This window comes from Sprattus sprattus, assembly GCF_963457725.1.
Source record: "Sprattus sprattus genome assembly, chromosome: 7".
Taxonomy (NCBI): domain Eukaryota; kingdom Metazoa; phylum Chordata; class Actinopteri; order Clupeiformes; family Clupeidae; genus Sprattus; species Sprattus sprattus.
In genome coordinates, this window is record NC_137926.1 from 2,018,719 (window position 1) to 2,035,741 (window position 17,023).

Sequence of the window (17,023 nt, forward strand, 5' to 3'; positions counted from 1 at the left end):
TGTTCAGTATAGCTAAAAATATCATGTAGGTATGTTTATCTGTTTAGTATCTGTTTAGTATGTGTATTTATGTTTAGTATGTGTATCTATATTGTATATTTATTGTTTATCTAGTAGGTCACTACTATGTCTTTTCATATTTTGTATCTAATATTCAGTACTTATTGTTAAGTTATGTTATATCATGTTGGAGTACTTATATGTTTATATGTTATATGTTATGTCTTGTCATGTTATGGTAGTGTGGTATGGTGTCCTGTCCTAAGAATTTCAGTGCCCAGTCCAACTCTGTTGTTCTGTGTACCTGACAATAAAAGACTTGACTTGACTTGACTTGCCAGACATGTCCCCCTGCACCTCACCTCTGGAGAGGGTGCCTGCTCGCTGGTCTCTCGTCCTCCTCCTCCTCTTCCTCCTCCTCTTCATCCTCCTCCTCCTCCTCCTCCTCCTTCTCCGCCGGCTTGGGGGGCATCAGCAAGCGTCTCCTTGGGCAGCTGCCAGTCACACTTGATGATCTCCACGTTCAGCTTCTTCATGGTGAGGGAGAGCGGGAGCAGCTTCCGTGCCGCCGCGGTCTTCCACGCCGTCCTTCACCGGGGGGTGGCGACGAGGCCGAGGCTGAGCCGGGGTCCTGCGGGTGAGGGGGGGCGTGACCGTGGGAGACGTCCCGTCGGGCGGCAGACTCCATCTCCTCCTCGTCCTCCTCCTCCTCCTCCCTCCTCCTCATCCCCGTCGCTCCTCCTGCGGGCTGGAGACGACGCCTCCTCCCCACTGGTCATGCTGCACTGCCTCCGAGGCTGCTGGCGGCGAGGACCTCCTCCTCCTCCTCCACCTGCTGCTCCTCCTCCTCCTCCTCCTCCTCCTCCTCCTGCTCCTCCTCTCCTCCTCCTCCCGCTCCTGCTCTCCCTCCTGCTCCTCCTGCTCCTCCTGCTCCTCCCCCTCCTCCTCCCTACTGCTGCTCCCACTGCTGCTCCCCTGCTGCTCCCACAGCTGCTCCTGCTGCCGCTCCCCCCTCCCTCTCCGTGGACCGCTGCGTGAGCGTCTGACCTTGCGCCCCGGCTTGCCCAGCTTGCGCGGCGTGCCCACCATGGTGCCGGGTGGGGTTCCTGTGGGTGGGGCGCTGCCCCGGGCACCTTGTCCACGTAGATGAAGGGTGTAGCTCTCGTTCCTCTCCTCCCTCGACATCAGTAGGGCCGCCTCCGCGTGACCCACCCCCACCTCCCACTGACCACGCTGCTTCTGAGACTGAGGCTTCAGCAGCTGGAGAGAGAGAGGGAGGGAGGGAGAGAGAGGGGAGAGAGAGAGAGAGAGAGAGAGAGAGAGAGAGAGAGAGGGGGAGAGAGAGAGGTTAAGAGAGAGAGAGGGAGAGAGAGAGAGAGAGAGAGAGAGAGAGAGGGAGAGAGAGAGAGAGAGAGAGAGAGAGAGAGAGAGGGGGAGAAGAGAGAGAGGAGAGAGAGAGGGAGAGAGAGAGAGAGAGAGAGAGAGAGAGGGGGAGAGAGAGAGAGAGGGAGAGAGAGAGAGAGAGAGAGGGGGAGAGAGAGAGAGGGAGAGAGAGAGAGAGAGAGAGGGAAGAGAGAGAGAGAGGGGGAGAGAGAGAGGGGGAGGGAGAGAGAGAGGGAGAGAGAGGGAGAGAGAGAGAGAGGGGGAGAGAGAGAGGGGGAGGGAGAGAGAGAGGGAGACAGGGATGAGTAAAGAGAGAGAGAGAGAGTGAGAAGGAGAGAGGGATGAATAGAGAGAAAGAGATAGTGAGGAGAGAGGGATGGGTAGATAGAGAGAGGGGGGGAGAGAGAGGGAGGGAGAAGAGAGACAGGGGGGAGAGAGAAGGAGATAGGGAGAGGAATACAATTCATGATAACAGAAAGGTCAGATCTCATCAACTCTTTGATGACATGAAACTTAGTATATGGACTCAGGATTCCTTCTTGAGATGATGCAAAAATGTTGCATTATTTGACCACTGGTTCTGTAATAAGCAAACCCTTACCTTCGACAAGCACAAATAAAAAGGTAGAGATAGAGGGAGAGAGAGAGACAGAGAGAGGGGGGGGAGAGAGGGAGGAAAAGGAAGGGAGAGAGAGAAGGAGAGAGGGAGAGGAAGAGAGAGAGGGAGGGAGGGAGAAAGAGAGAGGGAGAGGGAGGATGCATACAATAACGCCTGATGCATCATATTTGCTACATGAATTTTTGAGACATCTATGAGGATGTGGTAACTCACAAATTGGCTGTAGTAATAATTTATTTAATGGTAAAATCCTGTTGAAAATGTATGTATCAAATATGATACGGCAGGTATTTAAGGTTATTTTATCAAATATGATACAAATATTGATGGAAATGTATCTATAAATCCCTCCATTGTCATTGTCTCAGCAACTCAGGATCATTTCCTGATGTGGTACAAATTGTGGTACCTCATTTGATTTTTGGAGAGCGTTGTAAAAAGCAAATACATTTTTCTAACATCTACAACACGACAAAACAATCAAGTTGTTTCCTGTTTAAAAAAAAAACAGAACCAACCCTCATGAAACTCCATTGTCTTTGTATTGCAATTCATGATGTTAACAGAAAGGTCAGATCTCATCAACTCTTTGATGACATGAAACTTAGTATATGGACTCAGGATTCCTTCCTGAGATGATGCAAAAATGTTGCATTATTTGACCACTGGTTCTGTAATAAAAAAAACAATTTACCTTCGACAAGCACACATAAAAAGGATCCTGTTTGAGAAAAAAATAACTAACCCCCATAAAATTGTACCCAATGCAATAAATACAAAAACATACATGTTAATGGCTACCTCTGCTGTTCTTCTCGTTTTGTCAAAATGTTTCAAAAAACATGTAAAAATGAATTCTCAATTTCCTTTACAGGGTAAATTGTATATATATAAATATACATTATTCTGTTTCTATATTTTTCAATACAGTTTTTCTTTTCCAGTTTCACTTAATTCTTGCTCATTCTCTCACTGGCAGTCCAATAACACACTGCTATGCTACATCTAGTTTACCCTAGGCTGATGCAAACCTACTACTGGTGCAATCCTTATACAAAACTGTGTTAGCAGGAGCTAAGTTTGTGCACCATTCATATCAAGTGAGCCAGAGGGGAATATCTCACACTGCAGACAGTGGAAGCTTACAGCGTATGAAAAAAAAACAGCAGAAAAAAGGGAAGCAGACCGTTAACTAGGCTGCCACCATCAAGCAGCCATAAACAGAAGTTTCGGTGGCAAACGGCAGTAATTAGCTCATTAAGGAGCTATCATAGGCAGTTCACACCTTCCAGCAGGATGAGTCCCGCCCCCCTGCTGGGATTGGCCCCGCCTCCCTGCTGTAATTGACCCCGCCCTCCCGCTGGGATTGGCCACAGGTAGGCTGTGTGTGGTGGGTGTGGGTGAGTGTGAGTGTGAGTGTGAGTGTGAGTGTGAGTGTGAGTGTGAGTGTGAGTGTGAGTGTGAGTGTGAGTGTGAGTGTGAGTGTGAGTGTGAGTGTGAGTGTGAGTGTGTGTGTGAGTGTGTGTGTGTGTGTGTGTGTGTGTGTGTGTGCTGAAGCAGCTGGATGCACAACTGCTCCCTGCTAAATCTGGCTTCTTTTTCATCACACCCAGAACGAGCCCCTTATGCCCCCCCTGAAGTTGTTTCTTCTACTTGAGTTGAAAATACAAAGACAGATCACTGGTTCTTTCAAAATGATCTGTGTGTGAAGCACTGGCCATATTTGACAGCTTTCCAAAACCTGCACAAGTACCCCTTGCGTTGTTGCGAACCCCCTCTCCGGGGCTTGCGTGCACCTCCCAAATGTTGTAACTATCGGCAAGGCGACCCAAGCAGACCGCAGGGCTGTGATCGCTGTTTGGACATTTGTGTGTCTATCTATACATTTAATACTACAATTGTTTACAAGTGCTTTAAATGTAAAACACTACGTGTAAATATGTAATAGGCATTTATTACATTCTAGTCTTTTCTTTGTATTCCACCACGAAACGCATCCACATTTTCATTTTATTTTTATGCTCAAGACAACATCTACACAAAGACATTTTACGCTTAAAATTATTTGAGGAATGTGTTTGCACACATCCGTACCTTCTGTCTTGATGGGGTTGGAGCTCCTTTTGAGCACACACACACACACACACACACACACACACACACACACACACAATCCTTACCTTCTGTCTTGATGGGGTTGGAGCTCCTTTTGAGCAGACACACACACACACACACACACACACACACACTTACCTTTTGTCTCTCGATGGGGTTGGTGCTCCTTTTGAGCGTGTCGTTCTGCAGGTCCTCAAACTGGCTCTCCCCCTGGTACACCACCACCCTCTTCTCGTGGATCCAGGCCCGCTCCGGGATGCTCCCGAAAAACTGCACATGGTACTCCCTGTGCCCTGCGAGAACATCACAGTCTAACATGAGCTGAGCCTATTGGACGCTCACATCATCACAGTCTAACATGAGCTGAGCCTATTGGACGCTCACATCATCACAGTCTAACATGAGCTGAGCCTATTGGACGCTCACATCATCACAGTCTAACATGAGCTGAGCCTATTGGACGCTCACATCATCACAGTCTAACATGAGCTGAGCCTATTGGACGCTCACATCATCACAGTCTAACATGAGCTGAGCCTATTGGACGCTCACATCATCACAGTCTAACATGAGCTGAGCCTATTGGACGCTCACAATATCACAGTCTCACATGAGCTGAGCCTATTGGACGCTCACAACATCACAGTCTAACATGAGCTGAGCCTATTGGACGCTCACAACATCACAGTCTAACATGAGCTGAGCCTATTGGACGCTCACAATATCACAGTCTAACATGAGCTGAGCCTATTGGACGCTCACAATATCACAGTCTAACATGAGCTGAGCCTATTGGACGCTCACAATATCAGTCTCACATGAGCTGAGCCTATTGGACGCTCACATCATCACAGTGTAACATGAGCTGAGCCTATTGAATGGACGCTAACCGCTAACAACACCAGTCTTACATGAGCTGAGCCTATTGGACGCTCACAACATCACAGTCTAACATGAGCTGAGCCTATTGGACGCTCACAACATCACAGTCTTACATGAGCTCAGTCTATTGGACGCTCACAACTGGCACATGCGGCACATACTGTAGGTGCAGTGCTTGAATGTTTACTCATCACATGAAAGCACCAGACAAAAACAAAAAACCTGTTTCTTGTAATCAGGCCTCAGGTCTCAGCAGTGCAAATCAACTGGAGGAGATTGGAGGGAGTGATACAAGTATCTGCAACGTGATTGCTCAATGTTACTTGTTAAGCCAGAGTGGGGGCACATTTTCCATTGGACCAAGCAGGGGCACACTGGCAAACCCCTACAATGACACCCCCCCCCATGAGAAAATTCTCTATTTACTGATTTCAATATGACTAGTTACCTAACAATCTCCCAAGAAATGATCAATCAAAAAGTCGCGACGATCCATTTGTAGCAGAGTCCTGTAGACTCAGAAGAGCAGAAGTACTTACAGAAGAAAGTACTGATCACTGCTTAGCTATCTGATAAGGTCAGATACTTCTGAGCCGCTGCCCTGGCTAACCCCCTCAGTAAGCCTCCTACGGCAGCCTAGCTGCGATAATAACTGCACCAAACTGAGAGAGAGTCTTGGGGTGCATCTCAATACTCTTAAAAATTATGTCTTACTACCCTAATGTCTTAAACAAGAGAAGGAAGGACCGTCTCAATTCGCTTAATTATCTTCTTCTGGGTCTTTGATACCTTAAAATACGTCACATAACGGTCATTTTTCATTTTTCATCTTTCAGCAAAGTAACGTCATAAAAGGCTTGTAACAGCTGTTTGGACGAGACATCAAGGTTGTAAGATAGCTCTCTTACATTTAAGACTATTGAGTTGCAACCTTGGTGGTGGTCAGTGTCTTACCTCGAGTGTTGATGCGCGTGTGGACCTTGAGCTGCGGGTCACAGGACACCATGCACGGCCACCAGGGGTACGTTCCCACCTTGGCCCACACCAGATCGCCGATGTCAAACTCCTTACAGCAGCCGGTGCCGGTGATGACAGTGGGAAAGTGCTGCTCAATCTGCTTAGACGGGATCAGAGGGACAGAGACGATGGATACACACAAAGCCTGCAGTGATTAGGGAAAGCCCTGTGTGTGTGTGTGTGTGTGTGTGTGTGTGTGTGTGTGTGTGTGTAGCCTGCCGTGTTGAGGCAAAGCCCAAAGACTTAAAGGACTTTCCTGCACCTAGGCTCCGATGAGGACAGCGAGGAGGAGGAGGAAGCCAACTCAGTCTCAGACAAGAAGAGGAAGTTTAAAGTGGAGCAGCAATGAACAATAACGAGGAAGAACTTCTAGTGTGAACCAACCTGTATATACACCTGTATATAATACACCTGTATATAATACACCTGTGATAAAAACGGCATAAAGACTGCAACAAACCACGTTCAGGTGTCACATGCTAATACTCCTAATACTGCATAAAGCAGTGGTTCTTAACCTTATTGGAGGTACTGAACCCTGCAAGCTTCATCAGTGCATTCACCGGACCCCTTCGTAATTTGAAAAATAAAATATGATTTCTTCAAACGTAGGTATGTATAAAAACGGCCCAACATTGCTAGTGTGAACCGGGCTATACTGTGTGTGTCTTGGCCCCTGCTGAACCCCTGGGAGTGATTTAACGAACCCTTGGGGTTCGATCGAACCCAGGTTAAGAACCACTGGCATAAATACTGCATAAAGCCCCTAGCAAACCATGCTTATGTGGCACCTGCTAAGACTGTGGTATAACCACTGCAGTACTTAGCTCCTGCCATACTGTGTGTGTGTGTGTGTGTGTGTGTATGTGTGTGTGTGTGTGTGTGTGTGTGTGTGTGTGTGTGTGTGTGTGTGTGCGTGTGCTCCTGCCATACTGACGGCCGAGTGGGCTGGAATTATGGATTCTGATCAAGGGCACACCTCGCTAAAGATGAGTTACAATAAGCCTGAGACGGTTTAATTAAACGAGTGGCTTCAGGTGAAGCTCCTGCCACAACAGCTACAGTGCTACGTCTTCCCAGCCTGGCATAAACAATACTGCGCACAGAACTACTTCAAAGAGAAGCTCATTACACAGCATTCAAACCACCTCAAGACACTAGAGCCTCCAGGTGCTTGCCTAAAAGTTATTATAGTTATTAAAACTTGAAAAAAAGTGAGCGACTAACTTTCTTTTCCTTGGGTTCTGCTTTGGGACTCCTGATAATCCGCGCCAGGGGTTCCTCCTTTGATGCCACGCGGCTCTCCGAAGGGTGGGCAGAGATGGCGACCTCGGGCCCTCCTCCTCCTCCTCCTCCTCCTCCTCCTCCTCCTGCTACTTTGGGAAGCTGCGGGGGCTCTTGCTCTGGGAGCGAGCTCTGCCGTCCGCTCCTCTTTTTCCTCTTCTCCTTCTTCTGCTCGTGTTGGCAGGACGACGGCGAGGCCTCCGCGGACGGGAACTCCTGCAGCAGGTCTCCGCACAGGGCCGACTCGAAGAGCTCCCGGCCGTTCTGGTAGGTCTTGATGATCTTGAGCTTGATCTCGGGGGAGTTAGTCTTTTTGGGCATGGCGGCGTTGGGCGGAGCCAGGGGGCTGGGGGCGGCGGAGGAGCTGCTGCCGCTGTCGTGGTGCGTGGAGAGGAGGGGCGGGGAAGAGGGCAGCAGTAACGGGGGCGGCAGGGGGAGCACGGGGGGCATGAGGTGCGGAGGGGGCGGGAGGTGGTGCTGGGGGGGCATGAGAGGTGCATTCTGGGTGTGATGAAGGTGAGGGTGGAGGAGATGGTGGGGCTGGTGGTGGTGGTGGTGGTGATGGAGGCTCGGGTGGTGGGGGTGGGGGGCGGGGGGGAGCACGTGCGTCGAGGGGGGGGGCTTCTCCTGCACCACGGGAGGCCTCAGGACCGTGCCGTCCCCGAGCAGCATGCCGTGCTCGGCGTAGCCGCGGATGGCGCCGTAGCCGTTCGCCGCCCCGTTGGGGAACTGCGAGTACAGGGCGAACTTGGCCTGGGAGTCGTAGGCGCCAACGGCCGCCGGGTAGCCGTTGGCGACCGCCGCCGGCAGGTCTTCAGGAGGGTAGGTGAAGCCGGGCTCCAGGGCGCCCTCGTAGGAGGGGGGGCCGGCGTCATCCCCGGGGTCGCTGATGGCATCGTACGCGTCCTCCGTGCGGATGTTGGCGGAGTCAATGAGCTGGGGGGGTTGCTGAATTGTGTTTCCCATGATCCGTTGCATGAAAGAAAAGGAGAAATCCATTGTTGTGCTCCAGCATCCTTAGGTTTCCCTTTTTCTTACAGGGCCTACGAGAGGGAACAGAGAACACACACTAGAACCATATACAGAGCCTACGGACACACACACTAGAACCATATACAGGGCCTACGAGAGGACACACACTAGAACCATATACAGGGCCTACGAGAGGACACACACTAGAACCATATACAGAGCCTACGGACACACACACTAGAACCATATACAGGGCCTACGAGAGGACACACACTAGAACCATATACAGAGCCTACGGACACACACACTAGAACCATATACAGGGCCTACGAGAGGGCACAGAGAGCACACACTAGAACCATATACAGAGCCTACAGACACTATAACCATATACATAGCCTACGAGAGGACACACACTAGAACCATATACAGAGCCTACAGACACTATAACCATATACATAGCCTACGAGAGGACACACACTAGAACCATATACAGAGCCTACGAGAGGGCACAGAGAGCAGACACTATATAACCATATCCAAATGCAAAGACATACCGTATACACACACACAGATGACAGGAATATCCATTACAGATATTTTTGTTTTCCTCAAGAAAAAGTGATTAATACATTCACAAGTATGAATCAACAAGCTACCACTATGTTCAGTTCAGAGTCAAATGACCTTACTGGAGTACAATTCCGATTAAAATAAAATGTGACTTGTTTTGTGTCTATATTTATGACACCCACACACATCTTCTGCTTGTATAATGAGACTTACACAATCCCAACACAAAAGTCCTTCAGTCACATATCTACCGACTTTAGACCAAAGCAGCAGTGACTACCAGTAAGAAAGCTGCTTCCTTATGAGATTTTCCATGTCTGTCAGCACAAAGTCTCATTTTCGGGTAGTGAATAGTCACTGTGTGCAAACAATAAACTAATCATCGGGATCGGGAAAATACTGTATATGATACACCTTAAAGATGAGGCATGTTTTGTGTTGGTCAGAAAAGGCATCTAATTTGTAGCATATTGATCGATAGGTCCCCGTTTCTTTGAGATCAACCCCTAATTAAAAAATAGAACAAAGGTTGACTACCTGTGAAGTTAAGTTTTAATCAATCACTAACTTCATCAAGGAGTTGTGGAGATTGTCATAGTGGATGGGTGGCTTGGTTATATACGATGTCTGTTTTTAAATACGGACGCTGATCTTATCAGGTTGTTTTAACTTTTGCACGGACAAGAAGCATATCTTCAAATTGCCCAACGCTACTGGGTTAGCTAACCAGCTAACAAGCTAGGTTTCAGCCTAATCAAAGCAAGCTAATGATAACATCCTCTTTACTAGTGAATATATAGATATTTGCTTTCAACCACGAAGAATGCCACTAACGTACATGGTGTTGGTGGTGCTTGTGAAGAATCACATTGCGAAATCAAAGTGATTAATAAGGCACTGAACGAAGTCAATAGTATTGGGACAAACTTGGTACCCGGTTGTATTTCATACCTTGAGAGATGCTAAATAGACCTAACGCTAGCTAACGTTAGCTATCGATTGCTACCCCTGCATAACAACAGTGATTTCAATACTACCCAATACCACCCAGGTGATAAAACAGACACATTTCGTGCATTCCATTCAAAATAAATGGTACCAATTTTTATTTTCTGGTTTTCACTGATGTAATACGGTTAGTTCACTGATCACGCATGATGCGGATGACCAAAACCGTAACGCCAAAATACGAACATATCTGCCAATATGGCTGCCATTGCCCCTTTAAATCAAATTGGCTAGATTACATTTCCATCACCCGTTATATCGCGGAAAAGGAATGCCAGAGTATATGAACTCAGCTGTAAAAAGCGTACATATCCTTTTCCTGTGCTGCAAACCGTAATGTAATGCATTAGCCTATTCAAAAATGCAAGGAAATAACAATAGAAGGAAAACGTCTGTACCTTCAGCGTGTTCCATTCTAAACGAATGCCAAATATTAGATCCCTGGTTCTGTTCGCACAAATACACAATCATAAAACGATTTCAAGAAAGCAGCGATAATGTGCCTCGTCGTTTCTCAACTCTGCGACTGAAACGCTGTGGCTACACGCTCTGTCCGATCTTGGTCTCCATAGTAGCTAGGATTGTAGCCGTAGATTCGGGAGAGGCCCCGTTTTTTTTTTTTTTTTGCAGGATGCAAGACCAGAGCTGAAGAAATTTGGCTCCTATATATTTTATTCTAGCTATCTCCCTCCCTCTGGCTGCAACAAAAGCGCCCTGCTTGGGCCTGTGTCTTCTCTCAGCGCCAAAACCGAGTCGCCCCTATTGGTTGCAGTGATGAATGTGTAAGGCATTTTGGGATGAGTAGTTTTTAATGATAGTAATGTTATTGTCTTCAAATAATACATTTTTCCGAGGAAAATGCTGAGAAATTAGGAAACAGAAGCTGTCATGCCAAAGCATCGTCAAGTAAATTGAATAAGTGACGTCGGTTGAAAGAAAAGAAAATCATTTTGAGTTCATGGGTTTCAGTGAACGTTATTACCCTTGTTATGCAGTAGATATGTGAAGATAAAATCGTAACAACACATAGTGTATGCGTCACGCTTTGACAGGTGAGCTAATTGACAGCAAGCATCCAGCTCGTACATAAGGCATAGAAGCATGTAGGTTAAGCCCCTTTATAACCTATGGTTTAAAACTAGGCTACAATTAACACACCTATTTCACATAAAATAGGCTCTTACACACCTAATCCAGATATCACATGTGCCCAGATTAACCCTAGATTTGATTTATTTAAAAAAACCTTCGTGTTTATAAGCATCAGTGGTAAAGTAAAGTCTTGTCAAATCTCTGATAGAGGCCGAGGATCTGACACATATGTGTGCACATATCTGCCCCTCATCAGCTGTCTATAGTTGGTATATTTCTCTATACATGCTACTGATTTAATCTCCATATATTCTTCTTCTATATCTTTCCTCAACCGAGGTGATGTGAAGTAAATGTGATGTGAAGGGCAAGTCCTAGCCTTAATCAAGCAGGTGTTCCAAGTGAACCTGAGACCGAGATGAACTCAGCCCCAGCAGCTGATTAATGTTTCCTCCTACCTTACTCTCTGTCTGTTGACGCTTTAAAATATCTCACAAAATACAAAATATCCAACGCATCAAATTATCAGGCATCAGCTTCAGTGTACTCCAAAAATCCAAAACATATAATCTTGTAATAGCCTGCTTGTGAACTTTTCAAGAGTGTATAATTGACAGTGTATCCCCACCACCCCTTGTGTGATAAAGGTCATGCAAAGCCAGTTTAAACACCTCAGAGAACATTAGTATTCATGGTGATTAAACATCTTATAATTGTAACATTTAAATTAACTACCAAAAAGGTTTGCTGACGGATCATAAACACAAAACGATCTGCCACAGATGAGGCCAGGCACAAGCAGATGTGTGTGCAAACAGAGGAGGACAGAATAGCACCACTGTTCAAGATTGGGACAAAGCTGCTAAACACAAGAGTAGAACCAGAATATGGAAGGAGAAGAATAGAGGACTCCACATCTCTACAGAACAGTGTTCAGCATGGTGAGAGCGCTGCATATCTCTACACAATAGTGTTCAGCATAGTGAGCTGAGAGGACTAAACATCTCTACAGAATAGTGTTCAGCATGGTGAGAGATGAGAGGACTACACATCTCTACAGAATAGAGTTCAGCATAGAGAGCTGTGAGATGAGAGGACTAACCATCTCTACAGAATAGTGTTACGCATCTGTGAGCTGAGAGGACTAAACATCTCTACACAATAGTGTTCAGCGTAGTGAGCTGTGAGATGCGGAAGAACATATTTCCATTGGATTTGGTCTAAAAGACATTTACCCAAAGATCTCTAATTACAGAACAGTCAGTACTCTTTTTTTTTTTTTTTTTTTTTTACATCTTGTTATGTTGCAGCTTTATGCTTAAATCGTTCACATTCATTTCCCCCCCTCATCAATCTACACTCAATACCCCATAATGATGAAGCAAAAACAGTATCTCAGATATCTTTGCAAATGTTTTAAAAAGGAAAAACTGAAATCACATTGACATCAATATTCAGACCCTTTACTCTGTACTTAGTTGAAGCACCTTTGGCAGCGGTTACTGCCATGAGTGTTATTGGGTATGACACATCAAGCTTGGCACAAGCTCTGCCCGGTTGGAAGGGGACCGCCTGTGGACAGCCGGTTTCAGGTCTCTCCAGTGATGTTCGTTTAGGTTTAAGTCAGGGCTCTGGCTGGGCTACTCAATTTACAGAGTTGACCTTAAGTAACACTCCTGCGTTGTCTTGACTACGTGCGTTAGGGCCATTGTCCTGTTGGAAGATGAACCTTTGGCCTCAGCGCTCTGAACCGGCCCAGTCTCAGCACTCCGGACCTTTGGCCCAGTTTGAGTGGACCTGCCCAGTTTCAGCGTTCTGGATCTGCCCAGTCTGACCTCTCTGGACCTTTGGCCGAGTCTGAGCATTCCTGACCGGCCCTGTCTGAGCTATCTGGACCGGCCCTTTCTGAGCGTTCTGGGCCTGCCCAGTGTGAGCGTTCTGGACCTGCCCAGTGTGAGCGTTCTGGACCTGCCCAGTGTGAGCGTTCTGGACCTGCCCAGTGTGAGCGTTCTGGGCCTGCCCAGTGTGAGCGTTCTGGGCCTGCCCAGTGTGAGCGTTCTGGGCCTGCCCAGTGTGAGCGTTCTGGACCTGCCCAGTGTGAGCGTTCTGGACCTGCCCAGTGTGAGCGTTCTGGACCTGCCCAGTGTGAGCGTTCTGGGCCTGCCCAGTGTGAGCGTTCTGGGCCTGCCCAGTGTGAGCGTTCTGGACCTGCCCAGTGTGAGCGTTCTGGACCTGCCCAGTGTGAGCGTTCTGGGCCTGCCCAGTGTGAGCGTTCTGGACCTGCTTCTCAGTTAGGATATCTCTGTCCTTTACTCCATTCAACTTCCCCTCAACCCTGACCAGTCCCCAGCACACAGTCCCAGCCGCTGACCAACACCCCCGCCGCACGATCCTGCCCCCACCATGCCTCACCACTGGGATGACCCAGGGCAGGTGATGAGTGGTGTCTGGTTACCTAAGTGCTTACAGTTGAGGCCAAACAGTTCAATCTGGGTTTCATCAGACCAGAGAAACCTGTTTCTCCGTCTGAGTGTTCTGTCGCTGTTTGCTTCCTGGTTGTTCTAAACTTCTTCTAAAATATGGAGGTCACTGTGACCTTGGGAACCTTCAATGCAGCAGAATTGTTTTATAGCCTTCCCCAGGCCTGTGTCTTGAGACAATTTAGTCCTACAACGTCTCAGCTCTGCAGCCATGGCTGGGTTTTTGCTCTTACATGCATTGTCAACTGTGAGACCTTATATAAAAGTTTGTGTGTGTGTAGCGAAGGGAGAGAGCAGTCACCCCACCTGACCTTGAACCCAGGTCTACAGGGTACCAAACCTACACACTGACCACAATGCCAAAGAGCCAGTCACCTGTAGTGACGGCACAGCGTGCCTACCCAATCCAACCAATTGTATTTACCACAGGTGAACTCCAATCAAGGTGTAGAAACATCCAAAGATGATCAGGGGAAATGGGAAGCACCTCAGCTACATTTCAAGGGCCCCAGAAAAAGGTCTGAACACTGATGCCAATGTGATATTTCAGTTTTTCCTTTTAAATCGATTTGCAAACATTTCTAAAATCCTGTTTTTGCTTTGTCATAATGAGATATTGAGTGAAATTGATGAGGGGAAAATGAATTGAAATGATTTTAGCATAAAGCTGCAACATCACAACATGTGTGACAGTGAATAGGTCTAGGGGTCTGAATACTTTCCGGATGCACTGTATACACACACACACACACACACATATATATATATTTATTCAAACTTCTGTACTACAATAAAATAAATGGAATAAAAATAGAGCACAGGGACAGCCTTCTTTATCAGCTTGTTAAATGTCTTAGTGTCATTGTCTCTGATGCTGATGTTCTAAGTAGAGTCTGCTGTCCCTTCCTGTATACATCGTTACATTTCTAATCTGTTGTCCAGGTGAACGCCCAGGTATCTGCGGACCTCCACCACCTCCACCTCTTGTGCCAGGATGGAGATAGTGTGCTGCTTAGTCCTGGTCCTCCTAAAGTCCACAACCATCTCCTTCGTCTCTCTCACATTTTGAACCTGAGGTTTCTCTCGAACCGAGCAGGATTACCATTGCAACAACACATCATCAGTAGGGTAAAACGAACCTGTCTCACGACGGTCTAAACCCAGCTCACGTTCCCTATTTGTGGGTGAACAATCCAACGCTTGGATATTATAAGCGCCAACCCCTCGTTGCCAGATTGCAGGACTCTGTTGTAGTGTGAAGAGCAAAGGTGAGAAAGGTCGGTCTGTCAGGTAGGCAATAATCCAGCAGGTCATCAAACCCTCTCTAAGGTCGTGGAGTCCATGCCCAGGTAGTGCAGTTGTTGGCTGAATAAAATAGCAGACGGGCAAAAGTCACTTAATGGCGCGTCTGAAAGAGTTGGGACTGCTGGGGATGCACAGCCGTATACAGGGTACAGTCAGCTGTGTTGCTGTGGCTACGACATCCTCTGGGATGTTTACTTCACAGCAAATATAGTTTTTATAGAAGGCTTCTATGTGCATGTGGCATGGATGGTTTAAAGAGTGTGTGAGTGTGTGTGTGTGTGTGTGTGTGTGTGTGTTCATGTACGCAGTCTCCAGACGCTTACCCAACTCATGAAGCCAGCCTGGAAAGAGGAAGAAGAAAGAGTGTGTGAGTGTGTGTTTGTCTACCTGTATCTTTTAGAGCTTCTCATGTAGGCTGGATCATGTTAAAGGCACTTGAAAGATCAGAGAACATGACCCTCACAGCGCTACCTGCTTGGTCCACGTGAGAGTGGCCTCGCTAAAGCGGGACTCCAACCTAGGGGCGGTAGGCAGTGGGTCCAGAGAGGCGGTCACCTCACCTGAGGTCTGAGATGGGCCAAGACCCATCACCATGTTGAGGGAACTGGTCTATAGTCATTTAGGGCAGATGGATCACAACGTGAGATGTTGGGGGAACTGGTCTATAGTCCTCTAGGGGATCACGATGTGAGATGTTGGGGGAACTGGTCTATAGTCCTCTAGGGCAGATGGATCACGATGTGAGATGTTGGGGGAACTGGTCTATAGTCCTCTAGGGCAGATGGAAATTACTTCTGGGGGACCTGAGGCGGAGCTCTCTGCGGGTCGAACCCCAACCCTCACCCAACCCAACCGTAGGTTGAAAAAGTTCTACCGTATCCAGCAAAGCTGGCCTGTAAAGGCACAATTACATTTGAGCTGATATAATGTAGTCCTACCGCCTAATTTCAGTGCAGCTTTGTTCCAGTGCAGCTTCCAGTGTAGCTTCCATTGAAGTCTTTTTCCATTGCAGCCTCTCAATCTGTCTGTTCACCACTTCATCAGTGCTGGAGCAGTTAAGCTGGATTGCAATAAAATGGCAGACATGTCAGTCTTTCTTGACATTACAAAGACACATACACACACACACACACACACACACACACACACACAAACAGCATTACCACAAAGCTCACAGACAAAATACAAAAGGACACGAAAGAAGGGCAATACACATGCAATTCTAACATAATTATCAGAATCAGAATCATGTTTATTGGCCAAGTAAGTTTACACAAACAAAGAATTTGACTCCGGGGGTATCCACACCATTCTAGCATATAGCAGGATGGGAACCAATTCTTTACTTACCAGGAAGCAGCACTGCCCCCTGCACGTCACAGTATTATAAAATATGGCATTAAAGTAGTGTCTATTACAAATCAGTGAATTTGTTTATGACTTGTAAAATCTCCTCCCAGCCTCTGAGGAAACTCATTTATATGCTAGGGCACCTCTGCAAAGCAAGTCCTGCTTCAATCAAATGGCCACGTTTACTGAACAGCCAGTTAAGACACCGCTCAGCTGAATGTCAATTATTTCTTTTCAGAATATTCATCCCAGTGTTATCAATATCTACAACTAGGTTGTTATCCTCCAGACACAAAAACTGTTTCTTCCCCCTCGCCGTCTCACTACTGAATAGCTAACCCACTGTAGCATATTTATCCCTGCACTTCTTGCACTCTCCACTTCTTTGCACTATTGTTGTGTAACAATTCACAGCTACTGTATAGCCATTCCACCTTGTATATATTTTTTTAAACTTCTTAGACTGTTGCACTGTTTGTTTTGTATTGTGTTGTAATGTATATTTTGTGTAAGCACACTGAGAGCCACTTTACCAAGTCAAATTCGTTGTTTGTGCAAACGTAGGCTACTAAGTCAATAAAACCTGATTCTGATGATCAATATGAACAACTCTTATGTTTCCAATATAATTATCACCACGGCTTGCAGAGAGAGTAAACGCTCTCAGTGTTCGGTTGCTGACATGGGTTGTCTGACCAGCTACAGCTTTTTCGAAATTGCAGTCAACATCAAGAAGGCGTCTAGTATAATTACAGCATGGTGACATCAACAGTCTCGCCAAAGATCCCTGGATGCAGACGCAGTTATGGGAAGTTCGTCATCTAAACGGGTATCTGTCCGTGAATGGGATTGGACAACGTCATGGCTGCGAAATAAGCAGCCATTGGCGTGCACAGCTGGTTAGCCAGCCGCCCCTCTTCCGACCCTCAGTGCCCGATCGCAG

General features: G+C 47.0%; 1 protein-coding gene across 1 annotated transcript in view; it reads right to left on the minus strand.

Annotated features, from left to right (window-relative positions):
* The window catches only part of nsd3 (nuclear receptor binding SET domain protein 3), a gene marked incomplete at its 3' end in the record, with an annotated part of 32,908 nt that extends 22,528 nt beyond the window's left edge, over window positions 1-10,380 (minus strand). Inside the window, exons 1-7 of the mRNA XM_080842563.1 lie at window positions 10,252-10,380; window positions 7,244-8,343; window positions 5,954-6,113; window positions 4,256-4,410; window positions 989-1,260; window positions 508-631; window positions 363-413 (exon numbers count right to left, since the gene is read on the minus strand). Of these exons, the coding sequence (XP_080698689.1) occupies window positions 363-413; window positions 508-631; window positions 989-1,260; window positions 4,256-4,410; window positions 5,954-6,113; window positions 7,244-8,299 (1,818 nt within the window). The 5' untranslated portion in view covers window positions 8,300-8,343; window positions 10,252-10,380. The remainder of the gene's footprint in view (window positions 1-362; window positions 414-507; window positions 632-988; window positions 1,261-4,255; window positions 4,411-5,953; window positions 6,114-7,243; window positions 8,344-10,251) is intronic.
* Between the last annotated feature and the right edge of the window lie 6,643 nt (window positions 10,381-17,023).